The sequence below is a fragment of the Thalassophryne amazonica genome, chromosome 5 (genome assembly GCF_902500255.1).
Source record: "Thalassophryne amazonica chromosome 5, fThaAma1.1, whole genome shotgun sequence".
Lineage (NCBI taxonomy): Eukaryota > Metazoa > Chordata > Actinopteri > Batrachoidiformes > Batrachoididae > Thalassophryne > Thalassophryne amazonica.
In genome coordinates this window covers 103,205,636-103,232,084 of record NC_047107.1, presented here as the reverse complement: position 1 = coordinate 103,232,084, position 26,449 = coordinate 103,205,636, and the positions used below count along the sequence as shown (strand labels likewise).

The 26,449-nt window shown below is 40.5% G+C and overlaps 1 protein-coding gene across 2 annotated transcripts in view; it reads left to right on the top strand.

Annotated features, from left to right (window-relative positions):
• Positions 1–23,652, top strand: part of traf2a (Tnf receptor-associated factor 2a) — a 39,645-nt gene extending 15,993 nt beyond the window's left edge. The window contains exons 3-10 of one of the 2 annotated variants that reach the window (XM_034171007.1): positions 377–475; positions 1,045–1,206; positions 4,369–4,443; positions 4,577–4,651; positions 10,738–11,217; positions 17,532–17,709; positions 17,948–18,096; positions 21,212–23,652. In XM_034171007.1, coding sequence (XP_034026898.1) covers positions 377–475; positions 1,045–1,206; positions 4,369–4,443; positions 4,577–4,651; positions 10,738–11,217; positions 17,532–17,709; positions 17,948–18,096; positions 21,212–21,430 — 1,437 coding nt within the window. In that variant the 3' untranslated portion in view covers positions 21,431–23,652. Of the gene's footprint in view, positions 1–376; positions 479–1,044; positions 1,207–4,368; positions 4,444–4,576; positions 4,652–10,737; positions 11,218–17,531; positions 17,710–17,947; positions 18,097–21,211 lie in introns of both variants that reach the window. The other variant, XM_034171008.1, reaches the window with a different exon arrangement.
• Positions 23,653–26,449: the final 2,797 nt, after the last annotated feature.

Genomic DNA, 26,449 nt, shown 5'->3' with positions numbered 1-26,449 from the left:
CATCTGATGGGCATTTACCATGAATGCAGGAACAATAAAATTTTGCCGCGACTTCTAGTAGTTCTGAAAACTGTTTGTTTTTTTTTTGTTTTTTTTTTTAGTACTTTTACTTCAGTGCAATGAACGCAACGCGTCACTGACTTATACCTTCTGACTGCTGTATAATTCTTGACAGTCTGGACAGTAGATGGAGAAACTCATGTCCCCAGAATGGAGACTGCTGAGAAAAGGAATTAAAGCTACGAGAGAAAAGTTGATCTCCTGAGTAAAACGATGCAGCACATAAATCTTTTACTGTCGTAACAAAATCTGCAACACTGTAATTGAAGACGCCAACTAGACAGCCGCCCACAACATGCCCTGTTTCTCCATCCAGGCTTTTCCGGACAACGCGGCTCGAAGAGAAGTGGAGGCCTTGGCAGCTGTATGTCCAAATGAAGGCTGCACGTGGACGGGAACTGTCAAAGAATTTGAGGTGCACATTCATATGTGAGAAATTCCCACCAGACACTGATTTATTGAGACAGTTAATGTGTCTACTTTGTGGAGACGGGCAGTTTGCACATTCACAATCTTCAGTTTTGTTTCGATACATAGCCCAAAAACTGCCAATTGTCTACAGTATACCTGAATGTAATGTTTACTTTCATTTGATTGTGTTTTAACTTAGAGGTGGTGTGGCCTTTTTTTGAAAATTCCATGCAAATAAATTTAAATATAAAAAGCACTTTCAGGGTTCTTCTGGATGAACTGTTTTCATAATGATAAAGGCATTTATATGGCTAATCAGCTTTAGTCATTTTATGGGAAAGATCTCCCATTGAAATATCTGTATATTGACGACAAGTCTGATTCATTTTTTTTTTCCTTCGCATCATCTCCCTGTGTAATCAGTGCTTTATTTTCATCATCTAACCTCTGCATGTGTAGTGTGCCTGTATTTCTATTCAAACCTTCCATCATTGAGTTTTGTGGCATGCTGGTAAGAGGATCTTTGTCGGACGCAGTAAAGCTCTGTGATGACGTAGCTGTTGTTACCATCAGGCCAGCCATGAAGACTGCTGCGACTTCACGATTATCCTCTGTCCTTCCTGTAAAGAGCTGATGAGGGCCAACGAACAGGAACGCCACAATGAGCGAGAATGTCCAGAGAGGACCCTCAACTGCAAGTACTGCAAAGAACCCTTTCTTTTAAAGAACATCAAGGTGAGAGTATTCCTTGTAAATCAGGTCCTTTGACAGTAAGTCAAGGTCAAATCCAGTGTCATATTTCCAAAACCTACTTATGGCTTCCCATTGATGTCAGATAGTAACCAAACCATTGGCCAGTCATCTGACAAGAGTTAAAAGCCTTTAAAAAATGTCCCCTTTATATTTCCAATGGGCCAAAGCTTTGATCTTGCTCAATGAATGTCACCTTTAACCTTGTAATTCACGTCGGCAGTAATGACACCCGGTTACGCCAATCGGAGGTCACTAAAATTAACATTGAATCGGTGTGTAACTTTGCAAAAACAATGTCGGACTCTGTAGTTTTCTCTGGGCCCCTCCCCAATCGGACCGGGAGTGACATGTTTAGCCGCATGTTCTCTTTGAATTGCTGGCTGTCTGAGTGGTGTCCAAAAAATGAGGTGGGCTTCATAGATAATTGGCAAAGCTTCTGGGGAAAACCTGGTCTTGTTAGGAGAGACGGCATCCATCCCACTTTGGATGGAGCAGCTCTCATTTCTAGAAATCTGGCCAATTTTCTTAAATCCTCCAAACCGTGACTGTCCAGGGTTGGGACCAGGAAGCAGAGTTGTAGTCTTACACACCTCTCTGCAGCTTCTCTCCCCCTGCCATCCCCTCATTACCCCATCCCCGTAGAGACGGTGCCTGCTCCCAGACCACCAATAACCAGCAAAAATCTATTTAAGCATAAAAAGTCCCTGTTAGTAAATGATATAATAATTGATCAACATATTGATTTATTCTGCCTTACAGAAACCTGGTTACAGCAGGATGAATATGTTAGTTTAAATGAGTCAACACCCCTGAGTCACACTAACTGCCAGAATGCTCGTAGCACGGGCCGAGGTGGAGGATTAGCAGCAATCTTCCATTCCAGCTTGTTAATTAATCAAAAACCCAGACAGAGCTTTAATTCATTTGAAAGCTTGACTCTTAGTCTTGTCCATCCAAATTGGAAGTTCCAAAAACCAGTTTTATTTGTTATTATCTATCGTCCACCTGGTCGTTACTGTGAGTTTCTCAGTGAATTTTCAGACCTTTTGTCTGACTTGGTGCTTAGCTCAGATAAGATAATTATAGTGGGCGATTTTAACATCCACACAGATACTGAGAATGACAGCCTCAACACTGCATTTAATCTATTATTAGACTCAGTTGGCTTTGCTCAAAATGTAAATGAGTCCACCCACCACTTTAATTATATCTTAGATCTTGTTCTGACTTATGGTATGGAAATTGAAAACTTAACAGTATTCCCTGAAAACTCCCTTCTGTCTGATCATTTCTTAATAACATTTACATTTACTCTGATGGACTACCCAGCAGTGGGGAATAAGTTTTATTAGACTAGAAGTCTTTCAGAAAGCACTGTAACTAGGTTTAAGGATATGATTCCTTCTTTATGTTCTCTAATGCCATATACCAACACAGTGCAGAGTAGCTACCTAAACTCTGTAAGTGAGATAGAGTATCTCGTCAATAGTTTTACATCCTCATTGAAGACAACTTTGGATGCTGTAGCTCCTCTGAAAAAGAGAGCTTTAAATCAGAAGTGCCTGACTCTGGTATAACTCACAAACTCGCAGCTTAAAGCAGATAACCCGTAATGGCGTCTCACTAATTTAGAAGATCTTCACTTAGCCTGGGAAAAGAGTCTGTTGCTCTATAAAAAAGCCCTCCGTAAAGCTAGGACATCTTACTACTCATCACTAATTGAAGAAAATAAGAACAACCCCAGGTTTCTTTTCAGCACTGTAGCCAGGCTTACGAAGAGTCAGAGCTCTATTGAGCCGAGTATTCCTTTAACTTTAACTAGTAATGACTTCATGACTTTCTTTGCTAATAAAATTTTAACTATTAGAGAAAAAATTACTCATAATCATCCCAAAGACGTATCGTTATCTTTGGCTGCTTTCAGTGATGCCGGTATTTGGTTAGACTCTTTCTCTCCGATTGTTCTGTCTGAGTTATTTTCATTAGTTACTTCATCCAAACCATCAACATGTCTATTAGACCCCATTCCTACCAGGCTGCTCAAGGAAGCCCTACCATTATTTAATGCTTCGATCTTAAATATGATCAATCTATCGTTATTAGTTGGCTATGTACCACAGGCTTTTAAGGTGGCAGTAATTAAACCATTACTTAAAAAGCCATCACTTGACCCAGCTATCTTAGCTAATTATAGGCCAATCTCCAACCTTCCTTTTCTCTCAAAAATTCTTGAAAGGGTAGTTGTAAAACAGCTAACTGATCATCTGCAGAGGAATGGTCTATTTGAAGAGTTTGTCAGGTTTTAGAATTCATCATAGTACAGAAACAGCATTAGTGAAGGTTACAAATGATCTTCTTATGGCCTCAGACAGTGGACTCATCTCTGTGCTTGTTCTGTTAGACCTCAGTGCTGCTTTTGATACTGTTGACCATAAAATTTTATTACAGAGATTAGAGCATGCCATAGGTATTAAAGGCACTGCGCTGCTGTGGTTTGAATCATATTTATCTAATAGATTACAATTTGTTCATGTAAATGGGGAATCGTCTTCACAGACTAAGGTTAATTATGGAGTTCCACAAGGTTCTGTGCTAGGACCAATTTTATTCACTTTATACATGCTTCCCTTAGGCAGTATTATTAGACGGCATTGCTTAAATTTTCATTATTACGCAGATGATACCCAGCTTTATCTATCCATGAAGCCAGAGGACACACACCAATTAGCTAAACTGCAGGATTGTCTTACAGACATAAAGACATGGATGACCTCTAATTTGTTGCGACCTCTACGACATGAGGCGAAATGAGGGTGGTGCGTGACATTCGTGGAAGATTTCTTGACAGCCAAAAACATGCTCCACGAAAATCACGAATATCACGCACCAACACGCATTGTTAAGAAACTTATTCAGATGAGTTAAGTCACGTTAAGAATGTCAGGAATGTGCCAAGAATGACATTTGTAACGTGCCCTGCCTATGTGTAAACGCAGCATTACAGTGAAAGCTGCTTTCCCTATACTATAAGCTAAATCTGTTGAATAAGAGGGAAAACAAATTGTAATACATGATGCTTCATCATATTTTCTTGCCCAGTGCCCTCATACTCTCCTAATGACCCAGTCCTGGTTTCATTTCTAGGCCCATGATGAAATCTGTCCAAAGTACCCAATGATTTGCGAAGGCTGTGCCAAAAAAAAGATTCCCAGGGAAAAGGTATTTTGCAAAATCTTTTCTTTTCAAAGTGAGTTGTTGTGACACTTTTAGCACAGGTTGGTCGCAGTCACCATCTGCCAAACTCTGAGGTGTTTTATACGTCAGCTTCTGTCATTTTTTTTTCCTTTTGCAGTATGTGGACCATATTAAGTTCTGCAGTAAATTTAAAGCACCATGCAGATTTCATGTTGTTGGCTGCGATACATCTGTAAGTAACCATTTTTGTCATAATTTACATCTACATGTCTAACACTTGTGAATGTAATTACTAGAATCATTGAGAACACGTAGAAACCCAGTGAAATTATATATGAACTGCATAGAAATTGCCCCAGTTTTTGTTTGATCAGTGTATGCAATTTCCCACCTGGGATTAATAAAGTATTCTGATTCTGATACATATTGTTGTACAGTACTGTGCAAAAGTTGCAGGCACCCCAGAGTTATAATAGTAGTGTTTCATTCCCCTCCACCCCCTTTTTAATTGGCATGTCAACACGAAATCAGTTCCAACAAAAGTGAATATGTGAACTATACTTTTTATATAATAATAATAATAATTTCTTTGTAAGTGTACTGACCAGTAGAATACCACACAAACACAGTTGCAGATGATCATGTAATATTAAAATGATTGTAAAACCCAATTACTCATACTTTAACTCACATTTTTTTCTTAAAGCCTCTGTCATACGGCACTAATGAAGGACACCAAAGCCAAAATGAAACAAGAAATCTGGACTTATGTTGCCTTTCGGAGACATTGTTTAACCGTTGTCCAGCTTCGTTCCTGTAGCTGGTGCTTCATCAGAATTTTCAAACTGTTGAAAAATGTGAACGAATCCACCACTTCAATTCATCTGTAATCTGTTTTGCTTTCTGTCTTGACAGTTCCTCATCATTTGCATAATTCCCGTACCATCAGCGTTCTGTTTGATTGTCGTCCAACTTTTTCCAACCTCCCAAGTCCGACGTCTTGCACGAACATTGACGATATCTGAACAGATCAATAATTAAAGATCCGATGAGCTAAACGTGACTCGTCCATGTGTGGGATGAAAAGCAGCATTGTCATACAGAAACAATAGCGGCAAGAACGTTTTATCAACTACAATAACTATTTACATAGGTTTGCATGCTCTCTGTAGCTGGAACGTTCCAGCTACAGATGTCTCCCTCAATCCTGACTAGTCTCCAGTGTTGTATAGTAACGAAGTAAAAATACTTCACTACTGTACTTAAGTACGTTTTGGGAGACTTTGTACTTTACTTGAGTTTTTTTAATTCAGCTTACTTTCACTTTTACTTCACTACATTTCCGACCTTAATTGCATACTTCTACTCCGATACATTTTCTATTCGCCATGCCGTTACTCGTTACAAAAACACACGCACGCGCGTGCACACACGAAAAAAGTTGTGTTTTCGCCCAGAGACGCCACTGATTACTAGTGACTGCAATGAAGTCAGGCCGATTTGTCATTGAGGCATATCCGGTAGGCTTTTTTGCAGTTGCGCACTTGGGGGGTGTTTGTCAGGAAATTGATCATTTCTCTGCATTGATTACAGACCTGCAGCGGGTCTGTAATCAACTTTTCTGCAGAGCGGCTTTGCTTTGAACCTTGAACCAATCGAAGCAGTGATTCACAGGTCGAAGCAGTGCTTCGATCTACGATTCGTGGATTTTATTTCGCTTTATCCTAATTTTTCCTGCTAAAATCCCGAAGAGCATATGTCTGTGAGTAATATTTTTAATATTTTTGTTAAACCGACCTGTTATGGTCTTCTGAAACAGTTGATAGATGTATTTTATAACTTAAAAACGGGACCGATGCTAACGCGTTAGCATGTCTATGGCGTTTTCAATGTTAAAGCTGTTCGCATCAGCACGTTTGTGTTGAGTTGTGTTCGTTGTCGTAAAAGAGTCAAATTGTAATTTTTTAAATGTATTTTTATTCATATATTATAGCAACAACAATAATAGTCTACATAATAGACAGTAATAGTCAATAATAATAGACTAATAATGTTGCAATACAATTTTAGAGAACGAGACAAAAAGAACCTAATGAAACAAAACACAACAGAAAAGATAAAACCATGTAACAATGAAAATAAATAAATAAATATAGAAATAAATAACTGTTTCCTGTGAACACCTAGTGAGTAGCCTACTCTCGTTTAGGTTTTGAAACCTTGTTTCTGAAGTGTTTTTGTGTGATGTGCACAATTTTCAGTATTTTGACTAATACTACCAGTCATTTACAAGCCTAGATAAACTTTTATTAAAAAAAATCAGTCCGTTTGTGATTGACATTTACTTGTACTTTTACTTTCAATAGTTGAGTACATTTAGTTGTACATTACTTGTCATACTTAAGTACAATAAATACTAGATACTTTAAGACTTTTACTTGAGTAGCATTTCAATCGGTTACTTGAACTTCTACCAAAGTCATTTTTTTAATGGGTATCTGTACTTTTACTTAAGTGTGATTTTCCAGTACTTTATACAACACTGCTAGTCTCCCAGTTCCTGCTGCTGAAAAACATCCCCACAGCATGATGCTGCCACCATCATGCTTCACTGTAGGGATGGTGCCTGGTTTTCTCCAAACTTGACACCTGACATTCATGCCATAGAGTTCAATCTTTGTCTCATCACACCAGAGAATTTTGTTTCTCATGGTCTCAGAGTCCTTCAGGTGCCTTTGGCAAACTCCAGGTGGGCTGCCATGTGCCTTTTACTAAGGAGTGGCTTCTGTCTGGCCACTCTACCACACAGGCCTGATTGATGGATTGCTGCAGAAATGGTTGTCCTTCTGCAAGGTTCTCCTCTCCCCACAGAGGAATGCTGGAGCTCTGACAGAGTGTCCATCAGGTTCTTGGTTACCTCCCTGACTAAGACCCTTCTCCCCCAGTCGCTCAGTTTAGACAGGTGACCAGCTTTAGGAAGAGTCCTGGTGGATCTGAACTTCTTCTACAACCCCTGGCAATAATTATGGAATCACCGACCTTGGAGGATGTTCATTCATTTGTTTAATTTTGTAGAAAAAAAGCAGATCACAGACATGACACAAAACTAAAGTCATTTCAAATGGCAACTTTCTGGCTTTAAGAAACACTATAAGAAATCAGGAAAAAAAATTGTGGCAGTCAGTAACGGTTACTTTTTTAGACCAAGCAGAGGGAAAAAAATATGGAATCACTCAATTCTGAGGAAAAAATTATGGAATCATGAAAAACAAAAGAACGCTCCAACACATCACTAGTATTTTGTTGCACCACCTCTGGCTTTTATAACAGCTTGCAGTCTCTGAGGCATGGACTTAATGAGTGACAAACAGTACTCTTCATCAATCTGGCTCCAACTTTCTCTGATTGCTGTTGCCAGATCAGCTTTGCAGGTTGGAGCCTTGTCATGGACCATTTTCTTCAACTTCCACCAAAGATTTTCAGTTGGATTAAGATCTGGACTATTTGCAGGCCATGACATTGACCCTATGTATCTTTTTGCAAGGAATGTTTTCACAGTTTTTGCTCTATGGCAAGATGCATTATCATCTTGAAAAATGATTTCATCATCCCCAAACATCCTTTCAATTGATGGGATAAGAAAAGTGTCCAAAATATCAACGTAAACTTGTGCATTTATTGATGATGTAATGACAGCCATCTCCCCAGTGCCTTTACCTGACATGCAGCCCCATATCATCAATGACTGTGGAAATTTACATGTTCTCTTCAGGCAGTCATCTTTATAAATCTCATTGGAACGGCACCAAACAAAAGTTCCAGCATCATCACCTTGCCCAGTGCAGATTCGAGATTCATCACTGAATATGACTTTCATCCAGTCATCCACAGTCCACAGTTGCTTTTCCTTAGCCCATTGTAACCTTGTTTTTTTCTGTTTAGGTGTTAATGATGGCTTTCGTTTAGCTTTTCTGTATGTAAATCCCATTTCCTTTAGGTGGTTTCTTAGAGTTCGGTCACAGACGCTGACTCCAGTTTCCTCCCATTCGTTCCTCATTTGTTTTGTTGTGCATTTTCGATTTTTGAGACATATTGCTTTAAGTTTTCTGTCTTGACGCTTTGATGTCTTCCTTGGTCTACCAGTATGTTTGCCTTTAACAACCTTCCCATGTTTTTTGTATTTGGTCCAGAGTTTAGACACAGCTGACTGTGAACAACCAACATCTTTTGCAACATTGCGTGATGATTTACCCTCTTTTAAGAGTTTGATAATCCTCTCCTTTGTTTCATTTGACATTTCTTGTGTTGGAGCCATGATTCATGTCAGTCCACTTGGTGCAACAGCTCTCCAAGGTGTGATCACTCCTTTTTAGATGCAGACTAATGAGTAGATCTGATTTGATGCAGGTGTTAGTTTTGGGGATGAAAATTTACAGGGTGAGTCCATAATTTATTCTTCAGAATTGAGTGAGTCCATATTTTTTTCCCTCTGCTTGGTCTAAAAAAGTAACCATTACTGACTGCCACAATTTTTTTTCCTGATTTCTTATAGTGTTTCTTAAAGCCAGAAAGTTGCCATTTGAAATGACTTTAGTTTTGTGTCATGTCTGTGATCTGCTTTTTTCTACAAAATTAAACAACTGAATGAACATCCTCCGAGGCCGGTGATTCCATAATTTTTGCCAGGGGTTGTATTTATAGATGATGGAGGCCACTGTCCTCATTGGGACCTTCAAAGCAGCAGAAATGTTTCTGTGCCCTTCCCCAGATTTGTGACTCGAGACAATCTGTCTCAGAGGTCCACAGACAATTCCTCTGACTTCATGCTTGGTTTGTGCTCTGACATGCACTGTCAACTGTGGGACCTTATATGTAGACAAGTGTGTGGCTTTCCAAATCATGTCCAATCTACGGAATTTACCCCAGGTGGACTTCAGTTAAGCCAGGGGTTTTCAAAGTTTGGGACAGTGAGCTCCCCCTCAGAGAACAAATGAATAGCTGCCCCCCCAACACACACACCCCCCCCCACACACACACACACTGACACAATACACACAATTTCAACATCTTTGTGTTTTTTGTTTTATGATTTTACACATCTTAAACACATTTTTAATGTATTTGTGCATTTTTAAGGAACTGCATTTACTGGTTTTCTATATCAATAACATTTTATTGAGTCTTAAAGTAAACAAATATGAAATTGGTCCCTGGATCCTTGATCTCTGGACAAAAATAAAAATAAACAAAATCTGTAGTTTTTCTCAAAAGCATTTCCTTTCAGACATTAATGGCATGAATGTCACTCCATACCTCTGAGCTGAGCTCTTGCAGCCGGCTGCGCTGCAAGTTAACATCAATGTAATTCATAAAGAACGCAGGATGTCTCATTTTGGGAGGGAAAAAAATGTTTTAGTGTGTTGTAGTTTCTTGTCTGTCTTACAACGTTTGGAAAGAGGTGTCATTTGATTTAAAACTGTGATTCGCTTTGAAGTTTTTAATTCGGCAGAGAGCGGCGGAGTGTTTGTAGCTGTGCGAACACAACGTTGAATGATTCTCGTTTCTTGCCTGTAACAGACCCAGTTAGTGACTTTTATCTGCACAAAAGTTACTCATGATTGATATTTTTAAATGGCTTTGAGAGGGGTTAAGAAGCTTCTGAAAAGCAGCAAAGCAATGAGCCAACGAAGCAGTGGGTCGGAGCACTGTTTCCTTGCTTCAAGAACAGCTGCTGCAGGGTCTGCAATCAATGTAGAGAAATTATTATTTTCTCCACAAACAACCTCAAAAACAACGGCCGCTCTGAAGTACCGACAAGGGAATCGTTAAGCAAAAAGGCTATTGATGACGGTGGATCGAATCATTTCTTTAACAAATCTCGAAAAGAACCAGTTCTTGATACTCATCACTTGCGCCCTTCCCTGAAGAACTCTGGCACCCTTCAGGGGGTGCGTGCCTCACAGTTTGAAACCCACTGAATTAAACTGTAGAAACATGTCAAGGATGATCAGTGGAAACGAGATGTATCGGAGCTCAATTTTGAGCTTCATGGCAAAGGCTGTGAATACTAGCGCAGCAGATAAGTGAAACAATCATGCAAATTGTGATAACAGCATCAAATTCGGCAGAAATACTCCTTAGACACTCCTCTTTTGAAAAAAAACGATTGGCCACTTGACTTTTCAATCGGTGATCAGGTTTTTTTTTACAGTTTCATAAATGAACCATTTAAATGTCACTTCTCTGTGGATGTAATGGAAGATGCCAGTATTTTTTATTTTTTTTTGTTAAGATTAATTTGTTGGTTTGATGTCCTAGGTGGAAAAAGAGAAGATCCACGACCATGAGCGGCAATGCTCATATGAACACCTCAACCTGCTGCTGCATTTCATCATGGGCATCAAGGTTAGCTTGGAGAGCCTACAGCCGCAGACCTTGGAGGTGGCCAGCCAAAAGCTGCAGGAGCTCCATCAATGCCTCAAGGACTTGGAGCTGAAGTTGACCCAGCTGGGTGGTGTTTCAGCTCCCATGCAAGGTGCTTGTGCCCCAACTCTGGCCACCTCTTTTACCCCGCTGCCCAGCACAGTGGGTGCCGCCTTAGAGCTGCAGCTGCAGAGCGAAAAGACCAAGGTAGCTGAACTAAGTCGGCGCTGCCAGGAACTGGAGCTTAAAGTGAACACCTTTGAAAATATAGTTTGTGTCCTAAACCGAGAGATAGAACGCTCCTGCACCACCATGGAGGCTTATAACCGTCAACACCGACTGGATCAAGATAAGATTGAAATTCTCAACAACAAGGTGAGAAATTACTTCCTGTGGCAGTGGATAAGATCAAATTTTGTCTCAATTGAAAAGTGATATTCAGACAATAGAATTCAAAGAGAGCTAATGACTTGAAAGGAATACTGTATTTTTCAGACTATATGTTGCACAAGCATTTGTCACATCTGTCCAAAAATGCATCATGAAGAGGAAAAAACATATACAAGTCACATTCATTTTTGAGACATGGTACTACTGCATCATGCATCAAGAAGCAAAATTAATTTAATCAGTGATTTTTTTGTTTTTAATGCAAATACCTTTACTGTAAGCAGAAGCTCATGGGCTAATTAATGTTATGAGGCACAATGAACTTGAGGGTAAACTGCTGCTCGTCACCACTGAGCAGGCAGAAACTTTAAGAAGAAGCTAAAGGATACATTTCTTGAGTATACATGAGATGAGATATACTTTATTGCTCTCACAGTGGAGAAATTATGTTTACACTCCAGTTACCTCAGACAGTAATTAGTCCACAATTATTACTTGTTTACCGTAATAATGGCACACATCAGAATTAAGGATAGCGCATACACATTTGACATTGTTTATGTGTACTAAATTTGAAGAAGTCCGTTATCCGAATTGAGGCAAGTGGGTGAAGGTCACGCAGCAACTCTGACTGCTTGGGGGGGGGGGGGACCAGCAGCAGCTAAAACTGCGCCACTCCCACAGAAGGGAAATGGGTGACGTGAGCAGAAGCTGGAGTGGGGTGTGTGTAATGGGGGGTGGGTGGGGGAGAGAGAGAGGGAGTGGAACATGCTTCAGTCCTGTGAAACAGTTTGTCTTTGTGAGTTGAGATAAGAAAACAGCCAAATAATCACCAAGTCCCGAAGACATTCTTCTGGAGGAAAAACAGTCGGGCAATTTGTCCTTCAGGCTGATAAGCCTGCCGTGTTGTGGTTTGAGCAGTGAAAAACACTTTTTACAGTTCCACTTGAACAACCAAATCCCAATCTGCTCCATCTGCTGCAAGATGTCATCCAATTTGTGTCTGAGTTCAAGAGTCATCGCAGTCTGAGAATGCAACGCCTTGCCCACCTCGTTAATCATGACGGACAAGCGAGGAGCCATGGTTCTTGATACCGCCGTCTTGCCAATTTTCCGATAGATCAGGGCAGCACATAAGCCAGAAAATACCAGCCCTGCTACCATAAGACCAAATATGAATAAATCCTCGATATCCTCAACAGAGAAAGGCACCAAGCATGCAATACGCCAAGACCCCCAGGAGTCGAGAACATAGCCCGCAGGATACGTTCCATCTGGGCAGGTGGGATCCCCCGGTCCTGACCTTCTTGTAGAAAAGATGGTGTCAATAGCGTTCAGAGACCAGATGATCAATTCCATGGTTAATCCAATAGTAGTCCAATAGAACCAGTATCCAATATAATTTGAGGAATTCACAGTCTGGTGAAGTAGGAACTTGAAAAGTGAGTATGTGGTGGAAAGTGGACGGTTTGTTTATGACCCGGAGCTCAAACGTGTCAAGGCGGTTGTGCAGGCGTGAGAACGCAGCTACTCTGGTTAGGTGTGTAGGCTAACACTTACTGACACGATCTCTCCCATTTGCCTTGTCTTCCCTTCTCTGCTGGGAACCGAAAAAAGCCGGCATTTTTTCACCAAAGCACTGACTGCTTTGGTGATTGCAGCCCAAAACAAAACAGTACACCTTTTTTCCGTTTGAAGTGACGCTGTTTGTGGGGAGAGACTAATCCCCAGGCATGGTGTGGGAGTGTCAGCACAAAACATTCAGAGGACTGGGGTTTCAGTGGAAGTCATATTAAACCGGCATGTCTTATGGTGGTAATAATCTGTTTTACCAGCTGCTCTCACGCGTCGCTGGGAAAACTCATTTTGCGACCGGAAAATCCAGCATGAACGTCTGCAAATCATCAGACACAACAGGGTTATTCCCGAAACAGAAGTCACAATAAGTAAAGAGGAAATCAACATTTTGTCAAAGGGTTCATTTGAATGCACCATAAGTACACCTATAGATGAATAGTCCAATCTGTGGAGGTTTCCCGGTGTTGCAGGTATTAGGTGTGCATCACCACAACATATATAATACATATTAATGGTCTAGAGCAGGGGTGCCCATATGTTTTCGGCTTGCGAGCTACTTTTAAAATGACCAAGTCACATTACAAATGCTAAACATATATTGGCTCATCAGTTAAACTCAGTGCTGAACTGTCGTAAAACGTAGCCCCAGAATAATACTGACAAACATTTTAGTTGCTTAAATTATTATTGTTATTATTATAATAAGTAGTAGTATAAAAGTGTAAAACTCAATTTGCGACCGTAAAATCCTGCATGAACGTCCGCAAATCATCAGACACAACACGATTATTCCCTAATTTAGCTAGATGGAATTGTTTCATGTAAGTGCAACTCCTAAACTACTGTTTGGATTTCAGTGAGACTTCACACAATGATAGCACACCACATGAAGATGTGCATTCATTCCAGTTTGATAGCTTCATGGTGGATAATTGCAGCATTATTTTGAAGTGTTGCATCACATTTTATTAAGGCACACATTATTTTTATATGATGGCACTTAATCTGCTGAAAGTTAAGCACAGTACTATGTGCTGTACTTTAACTCAGCCACATGGGGTGTGCAGCCAGTACATTCTGAGTGCCGGTCCCAAGCCCGGATAAATGAGGAGGGTTGCGTCAGGAAGGGCATCCGGCGTAAAACAAGCCAACCCAACTATGCAGATTCAGAATCGAATTCCCATACCGGATCGGTCGCGGCCCGGGTTAACAACGTCCGCCACCTGTGCTATTGCCCAACAGGGTGCCGGTGGAAATTGGGCTACTGTTGGGCGAAGACGACGGCGAAGAAGAGGAGGAAAACGTTGCCACGAACAGTGGGAGAAGAAGAAAACTAGAAGGGTGGAAATGAGAGTGGGGACTTTGAATGTTGGTAGTATGACTGGTAAAGGGAGAGAGCTGGCTGATATGATGGAGAGGAGAAAGGTAGACATATTGTGTGTGCAAGAGACCAAGTGGAAGGGAAGTAAGAGCAGGAGCATCGGTGGTGGGTACAAGTTGTTGTACCATGGTGAGGACAGAAAGAGAAATGGTGTTGGGGTCATTTTAAAGGAAGAGTATGTTAAAAGTGTGTTGGAGGTTAAGCGAGTGTCTGACAGAGTGATGAGTGTGAAGTTGGAAATTGAAGGGGTGATGATGAATATCATCAGTGCATATGCCCCACAGGTACGTTGTGAGATGAAGGAGAAAGAAGATTTCTGGAGTGTGTTAGATGAGGTGGTGGAGAGTGTGCCCAAACATGAAAGAGTGGTGATAGGAGCAGACTTCAGTGGGCATGTTGGTGAAGGGAACAGAGGTGATGAGGAAGTAATGGGTAGATATCAATCAATTTCAATCAATTTTATTTATATAGCGCCAAATCACAACATAAGATAAGATAAGATGGGACCTGATTATTCAAAACCTTATAAGTAAGAAGAAGAATTTTAAATTCTATTCTAGAATTAACAGGAAGCCAATGAAGAGAGGCCAATATGGGTGAGATATGCTCTCTCCTTCTAGTCCCCGTTAGTACTCTAGCTGCAGCATTTTGAATTAACTGAAGGCTTTTCAGGGAACTTTTAGGACAACCTGATAATAATGAATTACAATAGTCCAGCCTAGAGGAAATAAATGCATGAATTAGTTTTTCAGCATCACTCTGAGACAAGACCTTTCTAATTTTAGAGATATTGCGTAAATGCAAAAAAGCAGTCCTACATATTTGTTTAATATGCGCATTGAATGACATATCCTGATCACAAATGACTCCAAGATTTCTCACAGTATTACTAGAGGTCAGGGTAATGCCATCCAGAGTAAGGATCTGGTTAGACACCATGTTTCTAAGATTTGTGGGGCCAAGTACAATAACTTCAGTTTTATCTGAGTTTAAAAGCAGGAAATTAGAGGTCATCCATGTCTTTATGTCTGTAAGACAATCCTGCAGTTTAGCTAATTAGTGTGTGTCCTCTGGCTTCATGGATAGATAAAGCTGGGTATCATCTGCATAACAATGAAAATTTAAGCAATGCCGTCTAATAATACTGCCTAAGGGAAGCATGTATAAAGTGAATAAAATTGGTCCTAGCACAGAACCTTGTGGTACTCCATAATTAACCTTAGTCTGTGAAGAAGATTCCCCATTTACATGAACAAATTGTAATCTATTAGATAAATATGATTCAAACCACCGCGGCGCAGTGCCTTTAATACCTATGGCATGCTCTAATCTCTGTAATAAAATTTATCGTCAACAATATCAAAAGCAGCACTGAGGTCTAACAGAACAAGCACAGAGATGAGTCCACTGTCTGAGGCCATAAGAAGATCATTTGTAACCTTCACTAATGCTGTTTCTGTACTATGATGAATTCTAAAACCTGACTGAAACTCTTCAAATAGATATGGTATCAAGGATAGGAATGGGGAAGGACAGATGGTAGTTGATTTTGCAAAAAGGATGGAAATGGCTGTGGTGAATACCTACTTTAAGAAAAGGGAGGAGCACAGGGTAACATATAAAAGTGGAGGAAGGTGCACACAGGTGGACTACATTCTTTATAGGAGATGCAAGCTAAAAGAAATCACAGACTGTAAGGTGGTAGCAGGAGAGAGTGTCACTAGACAGCATAGGATGGTTGTTTGTAGGATGACTTTAGAGGTGAAGAAGAAGAGAGTGAGAGCTCAACAAAGGATCAGATGGTGGAAGCTGAAGGAGGAAGACTGTTGTGTGAAATTTAGCGAGCAGGTAAGAGAAGCACTATTTGGAGGGGAAGCAATTTTGGACAATTGGAAGAGTACTGCAGATGTGGTGAGGGAGACAGCTAGGGCAGTACTGGGTATGACATCTGGACAGTGGAAGGAAGACAAGGAGACTTGGTGGTGGAATGAAGAGGTCCAGGAAAGCATAAGGAGAAAGAGGTTGGCGAAAACATTTTGGGATAGTCGGAGAGATGAAGAAAGTAGACAGGAGTACAAGGAGATGCGGCATAAGGCGAGAAGTGGCAAAAGCAAAGGAGGGAGAAAGAGAAAGAGAAGGACAGAAAGAGTTACATTGTGTATTTGTGGACGTAGAAAAAGCTTACGATAGGGTGCCAAGAGAAGAGTTGTGGCATTGTATGAGGAAGTCTGGAGTGGCAGAGAAGTATGTTAGGGTAGTACAGGACATGTACAAGAATAGTGTGACAGCGGTGAGATGTGCCGTCGGAATGACAGACTCATTCAAGGTGGAGGTGGGATTACACCAAGGATCAGCTCTGAGTCCTTTCTTGTTTGCAGTGGTGATGGACAGGTTGACAGATGAGATCAGACAGGAGTCCCTATGGACTATGATGTTTGCAGATGACATTGTGATCTGTAGTGAGAGTAGAGAGCAAGTTGAGTCTAGTCTGGAGAAGTGGAGATATGCTTTGGAGAGAAGGGGAATGAAAGTCAGTAGAAGCAAGACTGAGTACATGTGTGTGAATGAGAGGGAGCCCAGTGGAATAGTGCTGTTACAAGGAGTAGAAGTGGTGAAAGTAGATGAGTTTAAATATTTGGGGTCAACTGTTCAAAGTAATGGAGAGTGTGGTAGAGAGGTGAAGAAGAGAGTGCAGGCAGGGTGGAGTGGGTGGAGAAAGGTGGCAGGAGTGATTTGTGACCGAAGAATATCCGCAAGAGTGAAGGGGAAAGTGTACAAAACAGTAGTGAGACCAGCTATGTTGTATGGTTTAGAGACAGTGGCACTAACAAAAAAACAGGAGGCAGAGCTGGAGGTGGCAGAGCTGAAGATGTTGAGATTCTCTTTGGGAGTGACAAGAATGGACAAGATTAGGAATGAACATATCAGAGGGACAACTCAGGTGGGACGGTTTGGAGACAAAGTCAGAGAGGTGAGATTGAGATTGTTTGGACATGTGCAGAGGAGGGACCCAGAGTATATAGGGAGAAGGATGCTGAGGATGGAGCCACCAGGCAGGAGGAGAAGAGGGAGACCAAAGAGGAGGTTCATGGATGTGCTGAGAGAGGACATGCAGGTGGTTGGTGTGACAGAGGAAGATACAGAGGACAGGGTGAGATGGAAACGATTGATCTGCTGTGGCGACCCCTAACGGGAACAGCCGAAAGACGAAGAAGAAGACTATGTGCTGTACTTTGCCACATGCAGTTGTGATGACCTCAGTCGAAGGGTGTACTACTTTAAACCTGTGATGTGATGGCGGGACAGTTCAACTCTCTTTTTATCACCATATTTGCTACAGGTTCGTCAGCTGGAAAGGACTGTGAGCTTGAGGGACCTGTCCATCGTGGAGATGGAGGGGAAAATGCGGGAGATGTCTGCAGCCACGTACGATGGTGTCTTTGTTTGGAAGATTTCTGATTTCACCAAGAAGAGGCAGGATGCTGTGGCTGGCCGTGCCCCTGCTATGTTTTCTCCTGGTAACAGCTTCACACGATTAATATCTGTGTAATACTGAAGATGATGAAAAGACCTCTATGTGATTGTGGGTAACCCAATCCTTGCAGTGAACATAGACATGATGGCACTCTGAATCAGAGTTCAGAATCACCTTTGTTGTCATTGCACAGTCAACCAGCACAACGAAATTTGCTTGTGCATCCTCAAAAACAACGCCCGCCCTCACACATAACTCTGTCGGTGTATTATGTTTTCTAGCCTTTTATACCAGTAAATACGGCTACAAGATGTGCTTGAGGATCTACCTGAATGGTGATGGGACAGGCCGTGGCACCCACTTGTCTCTGTTCTTTGTGGTGATGAGAGGGCACAGCGACGCACTTCTCAAGTGGCCATTTAATCAGAAGGTAACACTCATTAGTTAGTAGTATTTGAACCGCAAGAGGAAAACAAGAAAGGCCAGGAATAGCTTGAAATGTTATTTACAGTTAAGGTGGAGCCCCCTCCCTTATTTCAAAGCAGGTAGGTTGGGCAACTAGGACTACCAGTATGTTGACCTGGGTTCCATTCCTGGTCATGCTGTCTCTTGGACAACACACTTCATCTGCATTGTCTCAGTTCACCCAGCTGTAAATGGGTACCGGCCTTGGCTGGGGAATAGCCTGTACCTGACTGGTAGCCCATTCAGGGGTAGTTGTGGACTTTCATCTGCTTCACCCAACAGTATCCAGCGATACGCACTGGCACCAGGTCTCAGGGTTGGTATAGGCCTACTTCTTGTTTTTCTACACTCTTATCAAGATGGGGCCAAAATTAATAAATACATTTTACATGTGAAGTGTGATTGCAGTGGTATTGTTTTAACTATATAAACACATACGCAAGGCCAGGCACAAACATTTTGTTCAAATCTATTCTAGTAACCGTTCTTATGCTGCAGTTTTTAATAATTCTTTTAAAATTTAGCAGGTCCACTCCAAAATTTGACTCTTTCTATTCCAGACTGGGATCAACATTTTGACCAGGTTTCAATCCAGTCCAATCCAGTTTATTTATAGAGCACATTTAAAAACAACAAAGTTGACCAAAGCGCTGTACAATGACATAAAATAAATCAATCAGTAAATAAATAAATGGATTGGCAACAATAAAAGTTTTTAAAAACAATAAAATCATCAACTCTCTAGTCAAAAGCCATAGAAAACAAGTATGTTTTAAGACGAGGTTTAAAAACTAGAGGTGACTCCGCCTGCCTGATACAGAGAGGTAGGTCATTCCACAATTTTGACCAACAACAGAAAAAGCTCTATCACCTTTACGTTTGAGCTTTGTCTGAGGAACGACAAGCAAAGCTTGATCTCGTGACCTAAGAGAACGTGATGAGGAATAAGACACGAGCAGGTCAGACAGATACCGTGGAGCAAGATCATTAAGACATTTAAAAACAAACAAACAAAATTTTAAAATCAATACGATAGCGAACAGGCAGCCAGTGAAGGGAAAAAAGAATGGGCGAAACATGGTCATACCTCTGGGATCCAGTCAAAAGACGGGCTGCGGCATTCTGGACCAGCTGCAGCCGTGCAAGTGAGGCCTGGCTAATACCAGCATACAGTGCATTACAATAATCCAGCCGAGTCATAACAAAAGCATGGATTAAAATCTCCAAGTGATGCCTTGAAAGTGAGGACTTAATCTTAGCTAGCTGCCTCAGATGAAAGAAACTTGCCTTCACAACAGCACTGATTTGTTTATCAAGCTTAAAATCTTTATCCATTCTGCACCAGGTTTCAGGGAAAACCTTATTTTTGAATAATTAAGAAAAAAACAAAGGGGCAAGACAGACAGTCTCTCAAGACCTTGAGAGTGCATCCTCTTTTTGGCAGATGGTTGGGAAAGAATATTCTTTAGAAATGTGTATGAAGACTAGAGCACCGTGCTTGTAGAGTGCAAACCTCCGCCAACACTAGCTTCCAATTCCACAAATTTATACCTTAGAAAAAAAATCTTCAAGGTCAAAGTCCTGTTAGAAGTGGCTTTTCATAAGCTAAAATATAATACAAAATATAGATCAAAAGGGCTTTTCAATGTTAAAATCAAATATCTGCTAAATCCGCAATACAGATCAGATAGGAATCAAACTTAGTCTTTTCACTGAGAGTGCCAGTTTTACCTCATTGTCACAAATGAGTGAATGAGGCACCTTTTATTGAGATATAATGCAAAATGTACATCAAATGGGGTTTTCAATATTAAATTCAAATGTCCACAAAATCCACACTCCGGATCAGATGCTGATCAAACTGTCAGGCGATAGTGAGTGACAGTCTGCACCTCACTTTCAAATTTGAGTGTAAGGGGCACGTTTGATTGATATAATATAAAATATACATTAAATGGGCTTTTCAATGTTAAATTTAAATGGCCACAAAGCCCGTCTCAGATCTGGATCAAACTTTGTCAGATAAAGGATAGCTTCCTACATAATGCTCTCAAATATGAAAGAAATCCAATCCTTTTTGAAAGAGTTACAGTGAGGAAAATAAGTATTTGAACACCCTGCGGTTTTGCAAGTTCTCCCACTTAGAAATCATGGAGGGGTCTGAAATTTTCATCTTAGGTGCATGTCCACCTGTGAAAATCAATGTTAATAGAAATGGAATATCACATTCACAACCTTGTGTTCATTTGAGTGTAATTGCAGTACTTGCAACAACAAATTGATGTGTTTTCATAAGTTTACTGTATACTGCCTCATGGAGGCCGCCATGTTCCACCAGCCATTTGGTAGAGTACCCTAAAAGAGACATATTGTGCCTTGCACAATTTACAGCACGGCCAGATGACTGAAGAATCGGGGAGAGGAATCGGTGGTTGCTCCCCTTTACATTGTCTACCATTTGCTAGTGCAGGATAACAAGGACGATGCATATTGCTTACTACAAGAGAAGGCAACAGTATGAATAACCATTGCCAAAGAAGCAAAAAAAGTGAAGGGAAATGAAATAGTGACTGGTGATGGCATAATGCAGTCTAAAACCTCACCACTAGATGACACTAAATCCCACACTGTACCTTTAATAAAACCTTACCGAAAATACATCTTCTGGTGTGTAACAACAGCATAAGTTGGCATCAGAATTGGAGACATGCAAAATTTTTTTTATTTTGTTTGATGTATTTATGTTTACTGTGGATGTTCAAAATTACTATTTTTTTTGTCCACTATGGCATCTCCCCTGCAGGCTATTTCCTAGTTTGATCATAAATCACAGATCACCTTGAAATCCATAAGAAGCACATCATTGTAGTTTTATTTGTTTTTGTGATGGCTTGAACCATTTTTATTTGAGTTTGTTTTTTGTGATCCATTTGGAAAATGGTGCATCAAAACACTATCACGTCATTTTGTGTTTTTATTTCATCACGTCACACGCCACTTGCCCTGTTGCATCAGTGGTTGCGCTTCACTTTTGGCCCGCCAGCAGAGGTAAAGGCTAGAATCTTAACATCTGTGCCCAGGTCACCCTAATGCTGCTTGACCAGAACAACAGGGAGCACATAATCGATGCCTTCCGGCCCGACATCTCCTCCTCGTCTTTCCAGAGGCCTGTCAGTGACATGAACATTGCCAGTGGCTGCCCGCTCTTCTGTCCGCTCTCCAAGCTGGACTCTAAAAACTCCTACATACGTGACGATACCATCTTCATCAAAGCCATTGTAGACCTCAGTGGGCTCTAGGCCCATTGACACCAGCCTGTTTGAAATCAACAGGCTTTTGTGTCACCAATAACTCTTTGGGGTTTATGTTCTTTTGGTTGTACTATGGGTTGTTGTTGGCGATTTACACAATCACGGTAGAACTTTTTTGGCTGCTTGCCACACTGGCTTTGGGTTTTCTAATCTTCTCTGGCTAGTGTAGCATTTTTATCGATCAACCAGAAGTTTCAAGTACCAAAGTGGTTGAAATAAACAGGACAGTAAACACCAGGTGTTAATTTCACATCCTGCATAGAACTGTGTAGAGCATTTGAAATGATATAAGCATTACGAGAGTTGGAATATCACGCCTGTGAGAGGATATGTAAGCAAATAAGATGTCTTAAATCTTCAGTGATAATCCAGTGGATTCTTATAGATAACCATTTTGATAAAAAAAAACAACACATTTTCCATGGGAAAATACTGTGTTTGAAGGGTTCTCCCCACTGACATTCCATGTCCTATTTTATCTAAATTTCACATATAGACACTGTTTGCTGTAGTTACAGAGCTGCCTTGTGATGCATACATCTAAAAACAAAGTCCTGCTAATAGGTGTGGAGAAAATGAGAGAAATTCCAAATGTGCCCATTACTGAGGACCACAGTTACTCAAAATATTATTAATAATAATAAGAATTAAAAAGCAATCAAAAATCCATTACAATACAGAGTTTGTGTTGCCAAGGGTATTTTTCTAATAGACCATTTATTCAAATTTTTGTATGATTGATTTTCCCAATTTCAAATTCATCTTTTGTAAAAACAAGCAAACCAACAAAAAAACCCTACATACTAATGGATTTATGTGCTTTTTTTCTTGAAAATGAGAATAATGAACCTTATAACACCAACTGCAGCTATGTAGATTTTATAGTCCAACAGATTAAGCAGATCAGAGTGGTTCTACCTACTGTTGGCTCATACTGCCAGATGTTCTGTTATCCATTATTAAACTTGCTTCTTTTTTTTACACTTACGAATGTGGAGTTCCAATAACAGTGTTATACCCATGTAGCCTTCAGAATATCGCTCAGCTTTGCACACAGTTTGTAGTGCAGTTGGAATTACGAAGTTGTTTAACGTCTATGCCTTCAAATCACCAGTCTTGTGTTTATTAGTAGTCTTTTGTGGCAGTGGACATTATTGCTTGAATTCCATGAATTCTGAGTGCATTATTTCTGTTGGGAATGTTATTTTTTTCCCCTACATACGTGTGTCTGTGTGTGCGCGCGCGAGCATTTATGAATGTATGTTTACATTTCTTTTTCTTTTTTTTGCTGTTATTTGAAGTGTTAGATTGCATGTTGAATCTGTGGAAGATGCACTGTAGTTTGCAACAGATTCTAGGTAGTTTATCGAGAAAAGTAACAGTGGCAATATTCAACCTGATATGCCCATGTGGAAATATGACATTTTGTTATAAATAAAGCAGATATTTGCATATGTTCTGCTATATTCAGTAAATGTCTTTCAGTATTGGCTGTTCTTGAATGTTGATTTTAAAACAAAGGTACTGTATTTTCTGAAGTATAAGTTGCTGCTTTTTTTAAAACTAGTTTGGGAGGTCCTGTGGCTTGTACATCAGTGTGACTTTCATACCAAAAAATCACGCATTCCATAATAATGATGATGATGATGATAATAACTATAGGACTTTTCCATTAGTCAAAACAGTAATCATCATAAATTCGGTAATCAAAGAATAAATGCCAGTGTTAAAAGTGCATTACACCAATGCACAAAAATCCCAAATTAAAGCACTGATTAAATTAACTGGATTTATGTTTTAATTGCATTTCCAATGTTGTGGGGCAGCAATCTGTGTCAATCTGACTATTTATTTTGTCCAATCTGTGTTAAATAACATCCAGTATGTTGTCCAATGCATGTTTATTTCTCCATGTTGCTTATGTTTGGAATTTAACAGTCCTTATGCTATGTGCCACAAGCTATGCTGTTCACAGAGCTTTCAGTCTACTTTTCAGTCTACTGTCCATCTCATAATTTATTCTGTTCAAACCACAGCAAGTAACATCCAGTATATTGTCCCCTTGGCAGGACAGTGGCTTCGTGGTTCATACTGTTCATACCTCACAGGGAGAAGCTCCCAGGTTTGCTTCCGACCTGGTTCATTCCATCTGGAGTTTGCATGTTCTCTCCATGTTTGCATGGGTTCCCTCCTAGTAACCTGGCTCCCTCCCACTTTCGAAGACATGCTGGTTGAGTGAATTGAAGACTCTAAAATGACCATAGCTTTGAGTGCGCGTATGAATGCGTTTTTGTGTCTACATATATGTTGGCTATATGATAGACTGGCGGGGTGTCGAAGGTGTACCCTGCCTTTCACCCAGTAATCACTGGGATGACATCCCACACCACCCCATATACCCTTAATTGGAGTAGTGAGTTTTGAAAATGAATGAATGACTTAATGTTGTCAACACACGTTTATGTGTCCATCTTTGTTATTTGTGGAATTTAAAAGTCCTTGTTTTAAGTGCCAGCACAGGCTATAGTGTCCACACATCGAAACGCTGTGTTGAAAAGGGATTTCCAACTACAACTACAACTAAATTACAACTACAACTAAAAAGGTGCGATTTATACTCTGGAGATATATATATATATATATGACTTATACTCTGTAAAGTACGGTAAACTTCACAGATAAGTATTTATTTGATTCACCAGTGTTTCAAATAAATATATAACTCACATTTTCCTCAGGGTTTACAAGTAATCCTGTCCATGTCATACATCATGTGGATCTAATTTTAAAGATAACATTCTTTATCATGGCTCTGTTTATTATCCTCTGCCCACCTAAATAAGGAAGATGCAGTCGAGCTCAGTATGTCCGTATGAACATTTGCCACTGCAGTGCCCTCCAAAAGTATTGGAAGACTTGGTATTTCACACATTTTAATCTGTTTATACCATTTCAAATACAAAAAAAATAAATTTCTAAAAATATCTTTTTTAAACTCAAACTGAAAGCAAATCTCTACAAACTTGATATAAATTCATTAAAAAAAATATAAAAGCCAAGATGATGGGTTGCATAAGTAATCGAATGCTTTGGTATAATACAGTTAAATCAGTTTTATAGCCAGTTTTCTTCAGTCAAGTCAGGGGATGGATACATGAACGTTTTCAAGTCACTGAACATGTCTTGGACTTTATTTACATCAATTACGAAGAAATACAAATCGTATGGCACTCTATGCTAAATCTGTATGGAGTAGACAGTTCTCAAAAGTTACCTGTGCAAGGAGAAGAGTGAGGAAAGCCACCAAGACAACCCAGAAGTTGTTACAGGCTTCTCTGTCTGATTGGAGAAATTGTGCAAAGCGCATGTTTTGCGTTTTGTATTCACAGTTATACAGCTTCATGATGAAGTGGTACAGAGGAGGATTTTCTTAAAAAGAAAGGTGAGCTACAATTTGCCAGAAGGTACATCTGAGATGCAACCCTAGATTTGATGTGCTGATGAAAGAAAATTCTTGTCGGCCAGGCTATTAGATGTGACTGTGAGTAGCCTCTGACATCCTTCTTTAGATCAGGGAAGCCCCACTGCTTTCTCAGGTTTGACTAGTAGGTTGAATTCCTTCTTGATCATTTGTTGTAAGACTAAATTAGCATTTTCTGTCTTGCTGTATGTACATAAGAATTTTGTTTTTCAGTAACTTTGGACATTTTTATAAACATTCAAACAAAATTGGTTAATTTAGGTTTTTTTTTTTTTTTTCCTTTAACCTGGAAATTATGTACTTAATAATAATTCTGACCTGGATCATATGTATGTCCTGTACCATACCTTGAGAAGGCAATTTTAGTCAAAAATTAAATTTTAGTAAACATATATATATATATATATATATATACACTCCACAAAAATATAAACGCAACACTTTCCCTCAAATATTGTTCACAAACCAGTCTAAATCTGTGATAGTGAGCACTTCTCCTTTGCTGAGATAATCCATCCCACCTCACCGGTGTGCCATATCAAGATGCTGATTAGACACCATGATTAGTGCACAGGTGTGCCTTAGACTGTCCACAATAAAAGGCCACTCTGAAAGGTGCGGTTTTGTTTTATTGGGGGGGGGGGATACCAGTCAGTATCTGGTGTGACCACCATTTGCCTCATGCAGTGCAGCACATCTCCTTCGCATAGAGTTGATCAGGTTGTCAATTGTGGCCTGTGGAATGTTGGTCCACTCCTCTTCAATGGCTGTGCGAAGTTGCTGGATATTGGCAGGAACTGGTACACGCTGTCATATATGCCAGTCCAGAGCATCCCAAACATGCTCAATGGGTGACATGTCCGGTGAGTATGCCGGCCATGCAAGAACTGGGACATTTTCAGCTTCCAAGAATTGTGTACAGATCCTTGCAACATGGGGACGTGCATTATCCTGCTGCAACGTGAGGTGATGTTCTTGGATGTATGGCACAACAATGGGCCTCAGGATCTCGTCACGGTATCTCTGTGCATTCAAAATGCCATCAATAAAATACACCTGTGTTCTTCGTCCATAACAGACGCCTGCCCATACCATAACTCCACCGCCACCATGGGCCACTCGATCCACAACATTGACATCAGAAAACCGCTCACCCACACGAAGCCACACACGCTGTCTGCCATCTGCCCTGGACAGTGTGAACCGGGATTCATCCGTGAAGAGAACACCTCTCCAACGTGCCAAACGCCAGCGAATGTGAGCATTTGCCCACTCAAGTCGGTTACGATGACGAACTGGAGTCAGGTCGAGACCCCAATGAGGACGACAAGCATGCAGATGAGCTTTCCTGAGACGGTTTCTGACAGTTTGTGCAGAAATTCTTTGGTTATGCAAACCGATTGTTTCAGCAGCTGTCCGAGTGGCTGGTCTCAGACGATCTTGGAGGTGAACATGCTGGATGTGGAGGTCCTGGGCTGGTGTGGTTACACGTGTTCTGCGGTTGTGAGGCTGGTTGGATGTACTGC